This window comes from Dipteris shenzhenensis, chromosome 23 (genome assembly GCF_047967505.1).
Source record: "Dipteris shenzhenensis isolate YYH24624 ecotype China chromosome 23, Dip_SZ_1.0, whole genome shotgun sequence".
NCBI classification, from domain to species: domain Eukaryota; kingdom Viridiplantae; phylum Streptophyta; class Polypodiopsida; order Gleicheniales; family Dipteridaceae; genus Dipteris; species Dipteris shenzhenensis.
Window position 1 is genome coordinate 38,851,518 of NC_141618.1, and position 15,737 is coordinate 38,867,254.

The 15,737-nt window shown below is 39.8% G+C and overlaps 1 protein-coding gene across 1 annotated transcript; it reads right to left on the reverse strand.

Moving 5' to 3' along the window:
- Positions 1-3,867: 3,867 nt before the first annotated feature.
- Positions 3,868-5,437, reverse strand: LOC147887355 (gibberellin 20 oxidase 1-B-like). Its single transcript, XM_087394733.1, has 3 exons — positions 4,960-5,437; positions 4,542-4,878; positions 3,868-4,383 (listed from the first exon to the last, which is right to left on the reverse strand). The coding sequence occupies exons 1-3, from the start codon at positions 5,421-5,423 to the stop codon at positions 4,123-4,125; spliced, it is 1,062 nt and encodes a 353-aa protein (XP_087250859.1). The 5' UTR covers positions 5,424-5,437; the 3' UTR covers positions 3,868-4,122.
- Between the last annotated feature and the right edge of the window lie 10,300 nt (positions 5,438-15,737).

Here is a 15,737-nt window from a genome sequence, read left to right on the forward strand (position 1 = left end):
AATCAAGTTGTAGCATCTATTATGAAGGAAATTTGCAATGTACATGTAGAAAAAGGTCGCCTACCACCGACTTTGAGAATACAAGCTGATAATTGCTAGCAAGAAAATAAGAATGTACTCATGTTTGCATTCTGCTCCATGATAGTTGCTCATCGAATCTGCCATATGGTCGAATGAGGATTTTGGTATGTTGGGCATACACATGAGGATATCGATCAGGTTTTAAGCACAGTCTCAAGGGAGCTTAAATGCAAGGATGTGGAGATAATCGATGACTTGGGAAGAAGATGTGGCAGGCAAGTTGGTGGTTGTAAGGAAAGTACAGAAATGCGAGGCTCAAAGGATGTCAAGGAAGAATGCAATATGTTTTGGCCAAATGTTCATAACGATTTGCGCCCAGCTCCAGTCTTTGAAAATGAATTTGTATCATTACTCCCACGTCCATATTGTGGACCGAAGAAGAGAGAGTTTATGCCACAAGTAGATATAGAGGTCGATTGTTTTGTTGTGGTTCAGCCATCAGATGATGAATATGAGAATGTAAAGTTTTGGGTTGCAAAAGTAGTTGATGTGCAAAGAGATGACCAAGGGAGAGCTACAACATTTACAGCGGTATGGTATGAGCCAAAGGGCAGGAAGGAGAATATGGATAACAACACATTGTATACTAATTGTATAATGAAGGAGTGGGTCCCAAATGATGAAGCGGTCTCTCAAGTTTCAACGGAGACAATCATAGTGTCTTGGCATTCAAGGGCAAAGAAATCAAAGAACCACATGGGATATGAGGTAGAAGGAAAAATAAAAATACCACAGCAAAGTATTTTGCATATACACGAATTTTTAAGGATGCTCGCCATGGAGGAAGTAGAAGGAGACAGCGCAAATGAAGAATGCCCATGATTAAAGCTTTGTATTGAAGTCCATTGAAGGATTTTATTTGGGTACTAGGCAAGAAGCCAATTCAAGACAATTATAATCAGAGTCATCACCTCCTATGTCAAATGCACTAGATGTCACCCAAGTGTCAAGGCTTGGCATAAGGAGTTAATGTAGATGGCACCTGGCAAGGGACTATCACATTGAGCAATAAGACAATGGGGAGTTAATGCACCCAAGGGGCAAGGCTTGGCAAGACAAGTGGGAGTTAATGCAGATGGCACCTGGTAAGGGACTGTCATGACATTGAGCAATAAGACAATGGGGAGTCAAATTATGGAGATGGCATGAATTGAGGCTCTTTAAGAGCAACAATTTAAATTGTAAACGTATGTTCAATCTATATCGTTTTGGATACAAAGACTCCAGCTGAGAGCAACGTCTCTCAGTGTAAACATATAATGACAGCTATAATTGCTATTATAATTCTTTGGTTCAATACAAAACTTGGCTCTTATGGCATCATGTCTTTTTTCTATTTATTAAAAGTTTTAAAAATTTTGTGCATATTGCGAGTGACAATGTTATTTTCATGAAATATTTAAGTCTCCTTTCATGGATTTATATATTTATCATGTCAAGGAAAAATATTAAAAATAATTAAATTAACAAATAACTTAGGTATAGCTAGAATTTCTAATATAGGATTATTTCAAATTCTTGCATATTGGTGCAAAAGTATAGATTGAAAAAACAATATTTTTATGTGAATATGATAGTGCCACAAAGTGAACTTTTGATTTGGGAAGAATATTTTCAGAAAGTAAAATTTTGATTTGGGAAGGATATTTTCACAAAGTAAACTTTTCATTTGGGAAGGATTTTTGGGCTTCATCCAAAAACAACAGAAAAAGTCCAAAATTAATGAAATAGGTGTTTAAATTCTTTTATAGGAGCCCATGTTGGATGCATTTCTTTGCTCGGAATTGAAGTTAAGAGAGAGTAAGGAATTTCAAGTTCCCATTTTGTATCAAGAGAATAGTGTTGCCACTACATCACTGGTTTTTCATCCTTTAAGAAAATAGTGTGGAGCGCTATGCATAACCTATCAAGGCATCTTTTGTATGAAAGGTAAAATAAATCTCTTCCAATCATATATCCTTTCAACTATTGAGCATACTGTACCTTCCTTGCGGCCACCAACTTGTCTCCCACATTTTGTTATCAAGTCATCCATCGTCCCCATGTCCTTGTGTTTTAGTTCTCTTGAGACCGTGCTAAATACCTGATCAATATCCTCATGTGTGTGCCCAACCAACAGAAACCCAACTTCAATCTCATTTAAGATTCTATGAGCGATTAGCATTGAGCAAAATGCAAAGAAGAGTACATTCTTATTCTCTTATCCGTAATTGTCTACCTGTACTCTCAAAGTTGCTTGTAGGCGACCTTTTTCTCTCGTTTTTCTGCATGTACATTGTGAATTTCCTTTTAACCTCCACTTCCTAAAGATTTTTCCATGTCAAGTTCAAATCTTTTCCATGAGGATTTGGTCGCTAGGTCAAAATTTCCCCACACTTTTGTCAAGGTCGGATTTTGCATACCATATTTCCATCATAAAGATTTTTCTACAACGTCAAATATTCTCTAGGCTTTGTGATTGTGTGGACACTAGTATGTGTGTGTGTGTGTGTGTATGTGTGCATGCGTGTGTGTGTGTGTGCGTGTGTGTGTGTGTGTGTGTGTGTGTGAGAGAGAGAGAGAGAGAGAGAGAGAGAGAGAGACATTGGTGGATGTCAAGAATGGTGATTTTGTGCTTGTTCGACTGCAAGACACAATGCACCCAATATGCTTGGAGTCACACAAAGTGATATATATGTGAGTCAAGAATGGTGATTTTGTGCTTGTTCAATTGCAAGACACAATGCACCCAATATGGCTTGGAGTTACACAAAGTGATATAGATATGAGTACGACTATAAAAAGATTCTTGTACAATAATGGGTGTGAGTTTGCACTCGTCAAAATGCTACAGATGAAGAAGTGTATTTAGGGTGTTGGGATAAAATTGTATTTAAATGGATGCATAAAAGTGCTTAGCTCCCCAAAAGTATCAAAATCCCACCAAAACATGCAGCACAGGGAGGTAAAGGCTTAAGAAAATCTACGCTTGGCCTATGGGGAGGCACATTTGTGATGTAACAAGATTATGAAAGCCTTATAAGCGACGTTATAATCACCACCAATATGAGTGTTCATAAAGGTGTTTCATAAACACTACCAATATGAGTAATATCACCTTGTACCATGTGGATGGATATTTCTAGTTTCATAAATACTACCATAACACATGCCTAAAAAATGGAGGTTTATGGGGTTAATAGCATTTGTATTTCTAGCAAATATACTATTTCATAGTGAGTTCCATATTAACGAAATTCCCTAAGTTAATGGGATTTTTCTCATTGGGAATTCCCAAAGTATCTGAAAATTCCCAATTCTCTTATATGGTGTTCTTACTTCTTCTCCTTCCCTCATGAGGTTTCTCCTTTTTCCTCGACCCTTTGCTACGATCTTAGACAATGCCCATATAGGAGAAAAGATGACCATGAGAGGTCATAGTGAGTCATAATTGAGAATGCCCAAAAGCAACATAGGAAAGATCAAGATCAATGCGTGAGAACATCCAGAAGATTAAGCTAGTGAGGAAAATAGAAACTGACAAAAAAAAAGGCAATAACTATCGGGATGATAGTGAATTAGATGGCACAAACATGATGAAACAAAGCATATATGATTATGTATCTCAACAAAAGCAAGAACTCATGCACATGAGAATTTAGAATGGCAAAAAACATGAAACAATTTGACTTATGGTGACCATAAACGAAAGGAAACTTTTTATTAAAAAAACGGAAGCAAACTTTGAATCTCTACGTTGATGGAGAGAGAGAGAGAGACAGAGAGAGAGAGAGCGCATGCTATAGCCATGACCTTGGCCCATATAATGGTATTTACAAACCCCCTAGACCTAAAGACTCTTAAATAAGAGAGATAAAAGTACGATTAAGATCATGCGCTTAAAGTCCACAAAATCAAGTATTGATGTGAACAGTCTCATAGGGCAACCTCAATATGCTTAGACTTAATGTTCCCGTTCACTAAACAACCCATCAACTAGTTCCTCATGCATTAAGGGCTATATATTCTGTATGTATGTCCAACATGGAGATCATCAGAACGTTATAACTCTCTGCTAGTTGTCCCTGCAAAGATATTGAGGGCTTCCGTTCTTTCTTTGTTTAATGTGGCTCTGAAGCGCTTGAACTCTCCGAAGTGGAAAGGCTTGAACCGGGAGGGGTGCTGGGCGTCTACTAGCTGCTCCACGGGCTTGATGATCGTGTCCACTGTAGGCTGATAGAAGAATCCCAACGATAGCCTTTCTTTGCTTGAGTTTAGCTCCACTCGATGCTCAGTAGATTGATACTCACCGTTCGACCATGCCTGCATCCATATCACCACAACCGGCTCCGTCATCCACGCATTTTAACTTAAGAGTAAGGAGAATTATTGAGGATTCACCTATTGTCATCCATGCATTTCAACTTAACAACATAGAGAATTATTGAGGATTCACCCATTGTAATATTAAGGCTGCTAACCTTCATGACGTCACCCAAATTCACTACCAAAGCATCCGCTCTCGGCTTCACTGCTGTCCACACGCCACCCTTTGTGCGTACCTGAAGACCTCCTACTTCGTCTTGGTAGAGCAGTGTAAGGGCATCGGGATCCGTGTGTGGGGCATGACCTATTGGCAGCGATGCACGTTGCGACTCTTGCGAGCATGGAGGATAATGGTTATAACGAATCCCTGATGAATGATTTTTTATATATTGGGTCACAGAACTCGGTTCCAGGTCCAGTCCTTCCATTAACATCTCTAGAATCGTTTGTCCAAGTTCATTCATCGAACTTACATACTTCTCGAAGCATTTGCTGCAATCCACAGCCGTTGTCACACATGAACGCACATGCTGATACTTTAACTGCAATAGTGTGCCTCAGATTCTCAATTACCTGACTTCGTTGTTTCCCTCCGGCCAGATTATGTCGATTAATGTGGAATGATAGATCTCCGGAGCTGCCGATAGATTAACACCCTCGAGCCACCACTGCGCCAATGGTGAGGGGTCGAATTTCCTTTCATAACCACTAGCCTTCTCTTTTGTGCTGGAGGGCAGTTCAAAGAAGCTACGGCCAATCGATTCCATACTTTTCATGATCTCGGGCGGCACGCCGTGGTTAATTAGCTGGAAAAAACCGCACTCTTTACAGACGGTGCTCAGCCACTTGGCGAGCTGACGCCTTTCTTCCGGAGTATTGCAATCATGAAGAATGGAGAGGTCGAATACAGGAAGGACGTGCGGCAGAGAAGCATCGAAGCTTGGGAAACAGGATTCAGGAAGGAGGAATTGAGAGGGCAAGGTGTTGGTATAGGTTACAAAGGCGGAGGGAGGCAGGGGGGCTGGTGACTGCGCCATAGCCGGTGGTAGAGATGGTGCAGATCAAATTTGAATGGAGGAGGATGTTGATGAAACGTATATATCTTCTATGTCTTGGGTAGAACGGTGCACGTTACAGCCATCTTTCTAGTTGAACACGGCACCATATTGTCTCGGACATCACCGCCCATGTTAGAGAAACTGTCGCCTTCAAATGGTGTGACCTCCCGGGAAAAAGAGGGAATAAGCATCAAATGGTGTGACCTCCCGGGAATAAGGATGCTTTTTGGGAAAAAGGGGGAATAAGGATGCTTTTTGGTCTGCCCTCCGGGTAGCCTTAGCAACTATGAGATTTTGGCAAAGCAGAAATTAGGCATTTCTTGAATTTCTTGAATTTTTGGAAGTGCATTTTTGCTATTGGCTCTTCTTCATCGGACTTAAATGTAGACTTTAAAGTGGTTGACTTTCTCTCTCTCTCTCTCACCTCTCTCTCTCTCTCTCTCTCTCTCTCTCCCCCCTTTATCTCCTCTTCCTTCACACCATTTTCAATGGATTCCTTTTTGTTTACTTTTTTTATCTTGGGCAAGCCTTATGAATGATTGAATATCATTCACTTTGTTTGGATGCTCTTCCCTTGGAAGAGCATATTTCTAACTTATAACATAACAATCCAAGGCTCTCTATCAAGAAATGTAACATAAGTGTTACATCAATGGTTCGCACCCTAGTTTTACGTTATTCCTATTTCCCATGTATTTTCCCTATATTTCCCATGGTGTATTTTGCAGAGCATAACGAAAATACCTCTTTGTGATATAAGACCCCTAGATGTTGCCAAATAAGTTATGATTGATCTCTTTCTATTTTCAATAGGGAATTTTGGACTAAAAACGAGCCTCATAAGGAGTGGATTTGCAAAATGGATTAAGAACTAAGAAGGCCTATAGACAGTCCCATCACCCCCATATGAGTGCAAAAAAGCACATCTCCCTAGGGTTTGGTGGCTCCCATGTGGAGGGGCATCCCACTTACAAGAAGTCCACCGTCTTTATACCCCAAGGTGGTCCCCATTTCCAAAAAGTATCTCGTGGGTACCATTCTTTAAAAAACTTGAAATTTTTCAAAAGTTCCAAAGATGACGTGAAACCTTCCCCCAAACCATACCCTTAGGGGGTGCACTACTAAGAAACCCTATGTATCATGTGCATTCAAATGGTATTAAAAAAACCCCTCAACTAAAATTTTCTCCTAATTCATACACCCCTCTTTACTAATGGACTAAGTGATTTTTTTCTAGTATTGAATTTTAAAACCCCTCTTGTTATTGTAATCTTTTTAAATTTTTTTGAAAAGTCTAATTAAAATACCCCTCCTTTTGAATGCACATGGTACACTAAAATTTTATGAGGTGAACCCCATGAGACTCACTTTCCAACCACTAAATCCTCCTTCTCGCCATAATCACTTTCTAACCCTTGAATCCTTCTTGGTCTCCCCATAACCAATTTCCAACCCTTGAACCCTTCATCTCTCACCATAATTACCTTTTCTTCTTCTCATCATAATCTGAAAAGCCATTTTTAAAACCCTCTCATGGCTCCATTGTTGTGATTCCCCTATGGCATGGTGCTTGGTAGTTGGTAGTATAACAATAAAGCAAAGGATGCAAACTACACGATGCATGCTAATTGTAAGGGACACCCCACTATGATGAAGGGGAAGAAGAGGAAGCAGAGGAAGAAGTGAAGGAGGGTATGACAAAAGAGGCTTTATTGCAAACCCTTTCATATGTTTTGATTGAAAATACTTTTCTCATTGGTATTCAATATGTGAAGAAGCTGAGGAAGGATCAAGCAATAGGGGCACTCTTCGCTTGGAGAGTAGTATTGACTTGAGCTTTCTGAAGGAAGGACTTAATAGATGCATAAATTTGCCACCTGCCAACACAACATCCAATCTTAACTATATGGGAGATAATGCATGACTCAAATCACGCAGAATTCATAAATATGGAGTTCCATGAGATCCGGGTAAAACTATCAATGGAGAGGCAAAAGAAACATTAGAGGATTGAGAGCAGTGTGGCATCCTCATCATCAGCACTACCTATGAACATTGATGAGAGCAAAAACTCCATCAATATTTGTGCAGAGGGTTATGACTAAATAAATGCAAGACAAACTGTAAGCTAATGACATTTTGTTAATATTGATGATTCAATGTTTTTAATTTAGAGATTTTAAAAAAAGATTACTGATCCGCTTATTGCTTCTAATGGGTCTCCTAATCTTAAAAATTCATTATCTACACACTTATGCATCGGATTTTCATGGAATTTGTTCCAGCAAGTTGATAATTTTGTGTTTGAATGGTGTGTGCATTCAGAAAGTGCATTGCATCTACAGAAATTACATTGTTTGCAAAATTCTCTAAAAAAATAGTTGCTAATCTAATTAACAATTTAACCTATGTCAAACTCCCTATTATTAACCTAATTAATCTAACAATAAGTAATCTAGCACCTCGCCTGCCCCTCCCCCTCTCATCACCCACCTCACCTCCCCTACACCTCATTGTCGCCATCCCCTCTCTCAATCTCCACCTCCTCTGCACCTTGCCGCCACCTCTCCCTCTATCAATCTGTAGTTTTTCTCCTCTAGGTACCTTTCTTCCTCCCAAAGTCTTCACTTTCTCTCAGTAGATCTTGCTGGAGCTCCCGCTCCTTCGTCCTTCATTCTCCCATGTCCACCTCCTTATCATTTTCCATAGGTCACAAATCAGATAGGCAAGTGTGCAAGTTGCAAAAAGAGATAAACGAGATAGTGGGGAAGGTAGTGCAAATGTTTCCATACAGCAGGCAGGAAGGGGGGTGGGAAGGACCTGCTGGGGTTGAGAGAGAAAGGATGCAAGGAGAAAGGCATGACCGATGGTGTTGTTGACACATAAGACACAGCGAGGAAGGAGGGCAGGTGTAGAGTGATCAGAAGGAGCAAGAGTGAGTACCTCATCCCGTACTCAGGAGAACTCATAGTGGAGGACAATGGTGCATGGCGGAGCACAGGAGGATGGAGTGGTGGAGGGAAGCATGTAAGGTAGAGCGCAGGAGGATGGAGTGGCAGAGGTGGAGGGCAGGAGGACGGAGTGGCGGAGGTGGAGGGCAGGAGGACGGAGTGGCAGAGGGCAATATATAATTGTGGGAGGTTTCCAAAAACATCGTTAATTTTGCATCTACTTTACGTTAATTGAGCCTTCCTTTTCACCCCTCTTAGCTCTCCTAAACGAATTAATGCTATTTTTTCTCTCATAGCCCCCCTATTAATTTTCATGATGTTATTGAAGTTAATGATTTTGTAATGCGATATGGGGGTTGAGGTGATAGCATTGGTGCGCACTCTGCACTTCTACACTACATGGGGATGTTCAAGCGTCATAGCCTAGTTTGCATGCATTCCTTATGCTCACCTCATGGAAAGGAGGGGCTGATTAGATGCAAGGCACTTTCAAAGTTGGTGTCCATTGTGCCCTTACCTCCATCAGCCCATAAGTGCATTTTGGTGAGATGAGATCTCGCTCTTTTAAGTTTTGGGAAAAGATTGATAGGAAGGCTTTGTGGCTACTACTATGGGGGCTAGGTTTTTATGATGCTGCTCAAGTTGTGGAGACTTTCACACAATTGATTATCTTGGCACCCTAGCAAAGAGCTATAATATTGGACAAAGTGAAGGAGGCAAAGCAAGCAAATATATTGTAGATGAAATCATGCTCATTGATATCATGTTGTAATGACTTCAGTATACCAAAACATTGTAAATACAAATGGAAATCTAATATATACTCTTTGGTGATGTTAATTTGCAACGACACTAAATCTCATTGTGGTAAAATTATATTTGCATTATGTGCATTTATTTTAAACAATTTTAATGTGGATTATGAAATCAAAGGTTTCCAAAAATAGTATCAATAATTTGCCAAGGACTTTGCATGAAATGTAAAGGATTGCCTTTTAAAAAGCCCACTTGGCCAATTTTGGCAAATGTTCTCAGGATGAAATGCATACAATTTGCAAAAATGCTATATGCATGCCTCTGGAAGGAAACCCCCTAAAGAAACATTAAAAAATTGCCCTGTCCATAAAGTTTCATATCGGATGGCCAACGCAGAGACCATCTCATCCTCTCCTTGATAGAACCGATCCAACTGCAACATCAAAGCATTTGGCGACTCCACTACCCCAAATCTCTGCTTCATTACAGCCACCACTTGGTCCCAGTCCTCCTTGGTAGAGTCCAGCAAGGCCTCATACCAACTCAAGGCTACACCTTCAAGAAAATCAGGAAAAATCTCCACCCGATCCTTCATGGAGTATCCAAAAAGCCGGCATCCTCGAACAAAATCCCAAAGATAAGACTCCAGGTCTTCCCCTTGGGTCCCTCAAAACACTGGAATCTTCACCGTGATGAAACACAAAAAGGAAACACCAAGAGCCAAATAATATCCCAAACAAGATCCCATATAGCCTTAGTATACCAAGACCAACTTATTATGTATAACCACTTGTTCAAAACCCTCCACAATGTGATCCTCAACAAAATCTTCAAAAATAAGTGACCAACCAGCACCATGAAAACATTGTGTATACATGCATTCAAGAATCACCCTTGTCACAATTGGAAGTGCACATAACAGCTTCAAGATATTGTACTCTTCATCATTTTCATAGCAAAAGAAGTTGAAAGCATTGAGAATTACCACTCCACTGTTATAGTCAAAAACTACCCAAAGACTCAACTCTTCTTCACACCAAGTTGCCAATGCATGAAACAATCCCCTATCTATCATTGTGCCTACTACCGGCATTCTCGATTCACCAACATATTCAAGAGTGCAAACATAAAGGATATGATCATGATGACTGTGCGAATAGCTTGAGCACAACTTCACAATCTTCTAGTTCTCTTGAATAGGCTGCAATCTCTTCTAACGGAGTTCTTCTAGGCATCTTTTTTATCACATCAGAAAACACAAAGGCACGAGAAACCAATGGAAAAAGGGAAGAGACAATCAAGAGAGAGAACCTGAAGTGACCTTTATTACCAATAGAGTGAGACTCCACTCCAATGAAACTCAAAATACTACAAACCCAAGGGAGAAGAAGAGGTTTCATACGTACAAGAGGGAGCAGAAGCTCCAAGACTACTCATAGAGAGAGAATAAACTAGAGAGAGATAGACTCAAGAGTCTACATAAGAGAATATCTACAAGAGGGAGAGAAGGCTCATGGAAGAGGCTTGAGGAGACTAGAGCTACAGCAACATGAGGCCTAATGGTAGAAGAGATGATGAACAAGGGAGAGGAGGGCTCCTTTTATAGAGATTTTGTCACCCTCCTTCACCCATTTATAATTGTTGCCTGTAGATTCCTTTCCCCATCAATCACATAAGCCCGTATGTCACCATCCATGTCCTTTTTGGCTACTCTTGCCATGTGTCCCATCAAAAGATGCTCAAGAATCTTAAAATATTGAGAAAGTCAAGAGTCTCCCCACATGGAGCCCATAGGGACCCTCTCTTTTCCATATGTCCACATCCTCCTTATTCCACATAGGAATTCTAGAAGGATTCCTCTTGACTCCACACTCCTCCACATGCCTTCCACACGCTTGGCATGTGGCCTCTCTTATATTATTGGAACACATGGACATGAGCCCACCTCTTTATATGACTCACTCTTCCTGTTTTCTAAAAACCCCATAATATCCCATACACAAATAACTCTCACCCCATACCAAGGTATTTATAATTCATACCTATGGTATTTACAATGATCCATTCCACTCACCCTCTCAATCCCATACAATATCTTAGAAAGTAGAAATAAGTGAGAGCCACTAGGCTATCACTTGATACTCAAACCCTTATCAAACATAGAGAAAAACAATACGAATGCCAAATAAAAAATATCAATTTTTGGCATCACACCAGTCAAGGCAAATCACCTAGCTTGGTGTTTATTACCTTAGTGTACCTTCTCTCACCACAACATTGAAAGTGGCATATTAACAATTCAAAAGCCTCAAGAAAATGTTTTTTTGAGCATCACAAGTGCTCACAAAAATAGAATCATAGTATAAAATTCACGGTTGAAATATAAAAATCCCGATGGCATTTGAAGGTTGCCTTTAATTTTAAGGGATATATTTTACATATTTTAGTTATAAATCAAGATAACTGTATATTTTTTAGGGACTTGTATAATTAATCCTTTAATATTCCCTTAAGTTTTCTAAGGGTCAATCATTGAGTCTAGAGAGAGAGAGAGAGAGAGTATGATATATATATATATATATAGAGAGAGAGAGAGAGAGATAGATATATATATATAGAGAGAGAAAGAGAGACATATCAATCATTTTAAAAGTCAATACATTTTGGGGGGGAACGATCCTTCCAAAGTCTTATCATTAGCAGTCTTTTGTCGCTCTATTCCATTAAGTCTCTGCATTCTGATAGCACCCCCCTTTCAATGCCCTGTTCCATCACACCTCCCTCTAGACCATTGACTTGCATGCTATAGTCGATCCACTTGTGGAGCCGGTGCCCACATGAACTGTTCTGAATCTACCCTCCACTGATAGTGAGGCTGCACTACTGCACTTCTCCGCCCACCTTTGGAGCTGCGTCGTCCTCATCCTCTTTGGCTAAACATCATGCAGGTTGGTACATTCTTTGTTTTTCCTAGAGAGAGAGAGAGAGAGACATACAGATAGATAGAGACAGAGATAGAGAGAGAGAGAGAGGCTGACAAACAAAGATAGAGACAGAGACACAAAGAGAGGAAGAAGAAGAAGAAATTTTTAACATTAAGCCACAAGGTAGGGCCGTCATGGGGTCTTCAAATGTAGATCTTGGAATCCACACACACACACACACACACACACACACACAAAGACAGAGAGAAAGAGAGAAAGAGAGAGAGAGAGAGAGAGAGAGAGAGAGAGAGAGAGAGAGAGAGAGAGAGAGAAAGAGAGAGAGGGGGGGGGAGGGGGCGAGAGGATTTTTTCTTTCATGGCACTATTGCCAGCACTATTTTCTACAGATACGAAGGATTGAACCCACACACACCACATGGGGCACTTATTTCATTAATTTTGGACTCATATGTCTACTCTTGGACTAATCCCAAAAATCCTTCCCAATTGAAAAGTTTACTTTATGAAAATATCATTCGAGAATCAAAAGTTCACTTTTTGGCACTATCATTTCCACACAATAAATTTTGCAATCTATCTCTATAAAGGTGCACTACTAATGCAAAAACTTCGATTAAATCCTACTTTTGTACTTCTTCTTTTTAACAATCCTATTCACGTTTTAAAAAAATCATGAGTTATTAATTTAAATCCATGAAAAATCACTTAAAGACTTATTAATATAACTTAATCCAAAAGAATGCACTTAAAATTTGTTGTAGAAAACTATAACACCCTTGAAGGCCCAAAAATTTTAAAGGTTAAAATAGACAAGAGGCATAGAAGAGTCTTTAAATGTGCTCCAAAAATAGTAATATATGTTAATCCATATAGAAACAATGAGACACAAAGTGTAAATCTTTATTCCAAGAGTGGTTACATATATAGGCAACTGCCTCCATGTAGGTAGATCCTAGATCCACAATCATCTCCCTAATTATCTCAATCAATCACCTCCTATGATCACTCACTCATCACACCAACCTGACACACCTAACTAGAACCTTCTAGCACACCTACACTCACACACTTCTTGCATAGGACTCCAATCCCATAGGCACACACACACACACATCAATTTGCCCCTTCATTCCCCCTCACAAATTGATGACCTCATCCCTTAGCAATAGTACATGGGATGCTCCATGGCTTGCCCACTATCATGTGACAACACTCACAGCCCCAACCTATGACTCACTCATAGGATTCTTGGTTTACAACTGGGAGATGGACAAAGACTATGTATGTAAAGCCCAATGAGTCCAACAAGGAAAAATCTTAAAAGACTAACAATCATTTAAGGATGGACTATCCATGGTAGAGAACCATTATTGACCTCATTACACACATAACTCAGAAAACATATGGATCCTTACCCTTGCCAGATTTGACTTGGATGTTGTAAGCAATGAGAGCTTGAGTTTTGACATTCTTTGGTTCTTCTTCTTCTTCAGTTTCTGCTTCCTCAACAAGATTGGCTGAACATCTCTTTTTGGCATAACATTCCTTTTCAAAGTGTCCAGGTTTGCCACAAAAGTTACATTTCATTTTGCTCTTTCCCTTGAAGTTGCTTAAGTTGCTTCTGGCCAAATATGCCCCTTCTTTGTAATCACTTCTTTGTTTGATCTTTCTCTCCTCCTCCAAGAGTGATGCTTCAATTTCTACTAGACTCATCTCTGGAATATTGGTGAGTGTGGTTACAATAGTGCCATATTCTTCATTGAGACTTCTAAGTAAGATGGCAATGACAATATCTTCATCAAGATTAAACTTGATGCCAGATAACTCTGTCAAAATGCTCTTCATTGAATTTAGATGTGAAGAGATGGTCTCCCCCCTATCCAATCTTAAGTCAAAACACTTGATAAGCAAGCTAAACTTAGAGCATCTTCCCTGTGCTCCAAACCCATGCTCAAGATGAGTCCATGCAGCAAGAGCAGTCTCACATCTATCAATGTGATGAATAAAGGAATCACTCAGACCAAGAGCAATTATAGCAAGAGCTTTTTCATCTTTTGGAAGCCATGAAGCTTCTCGTTCTCTATTTGTAGGTTTAGTTTCTTTGCCATTTGCTACCTTCCATATTCCCTTTTTCATAATAATAAACTTCAGTTTTGTTTGCCAAGTATGGAACCCCTCTCCTTCAAACTTATCTATTTTTAGTTTGGAAGCCATTTACGAAGGTCTTACCAAATTAATGGCAGTGTATAATCCCTTTACAAAAGGTCAATCTTTCTGAACAAAAAAATCACCTTCACCATATAGATGCAAATTGCAAGATAAGAATTCTAAAAACCCTAATTGTTTGGCATAATCATAACCAGTTGGCTTCTCCCACAACCTCTTAATTGGGGTCTTCTTTACCTTGTACTTTGTCTTTATAGTCTTCTTGGCACTTGAAGAAGAAGATTGAGAGTGTGGCATTTTGTCAAGAAATCAACATCAACAAAACTTCAAAGAGCATTCTTTGATCTAAAAAAGATGACTCAGGTGCGTCAAACCACATGACAGGTCATGCAGAATGGATGCAAGATGCAAGGAAAATGGAAAAACCAGGATTTGTGGAGACTGGTGATGATACTGCACATCCTATTGTGCAGATTGGCAAAATTCCTTTGTCTATGCAGGATGGGAAAAAGAAATACTTGTCTGATGTATTTCATGTCCCGAACATCACCAAGAACCTGGTTTCTGTTGGTCAAATGGTTGAGCAGGGCTTGCAGGTCAGATTCAATCCTCATGGATGCTTTGTTGAGGATATGAAAAATAATGGTCGCTTGATAGCAAAAGGAAAGAAGAAGGGCAGGATGTTTACGTTGGATGCGGACATGCCTGAATTGAGTACAGCAATGTTTGCACATGGGACCGATGTAGTTGCAGATATTGATATCTGGCACAAACGCATTGGTCATGTTAATATACAGCGACTTAAATCAATGCAAGCCCAAAATATTGTTGTAGGATTGCCTAAATTCAAGGTTGCAGAAATGCACAAGGTTTGTGAAGCCTGTCAATTTGGGAAACAGGCAAGGAAACCTTTTCCTAGGCATGTTCAAGAGAGTAAAAAGCCATTGGAATTAATCCACTTTGATGTGTGGACTACTAAAGCTGCATCTATTGGTGGCTGTCACTATTTTGTCACATTTATTGATGACTTCAGCAGAAAACTTTGGGTGTATTTTATGAAAAAGAAAAGTGAAGTGTTTGGGCACTTCAAAGCTTTCAAAGCTATGGTTGAAAAAGAAACAAGCCTGCAAATAAAATGCCTAAGGTCAGATGGAGGGGGCGAGTACCTCTCAAATGAGTTTGCAAGGTTCTTGCAAGAGCATGGTATAAAGCAGCAATATTCATGCAGTCATACCCCACAGCAAAATGGAATTGCAGAAAGGAAAAACAGGCATATTGGAGAGGTATCTCGGGCTATGCTAAATGAAAAAGATCTACCAGATTATTATTGGGCTGAAGCAGTTGCTATAGCAGTTTATATAATGAACAGGACTCCCACTGCAGCAATACATGGCATGATGCCAGAGGAGATGTATACTGGTAGGAAACCAGATATTTCTCATTTGAAAATTTTTGGTTGCATTGCCTATGTCCAT

Bases quoted from the DNA above. Each gene is read 5' to 3' on its own strand.
- LOC147887355 (XM_087394733.1), bottom strand. From the start codon at position 5,423: ATGGCGCAGTCACCAGCCCCCCTGCCTCCCTCCGCCTTTGTAACCTAT. The intron at 4,879-4,959 runs GTAATTGAGAAT...TGTGGATTGCAG, and splicing joins GAGGGAAACAACGAAGTCAG to CAAATGCTTCGAGAAGTATG. The intron at 4,384-4,541 runs GTTAGCAGCCTT...ATATGGATGCAG, and splicing joins ATTTGGGTGACGTCATGAAG to GCATGGTCGAACGGTGAGTA.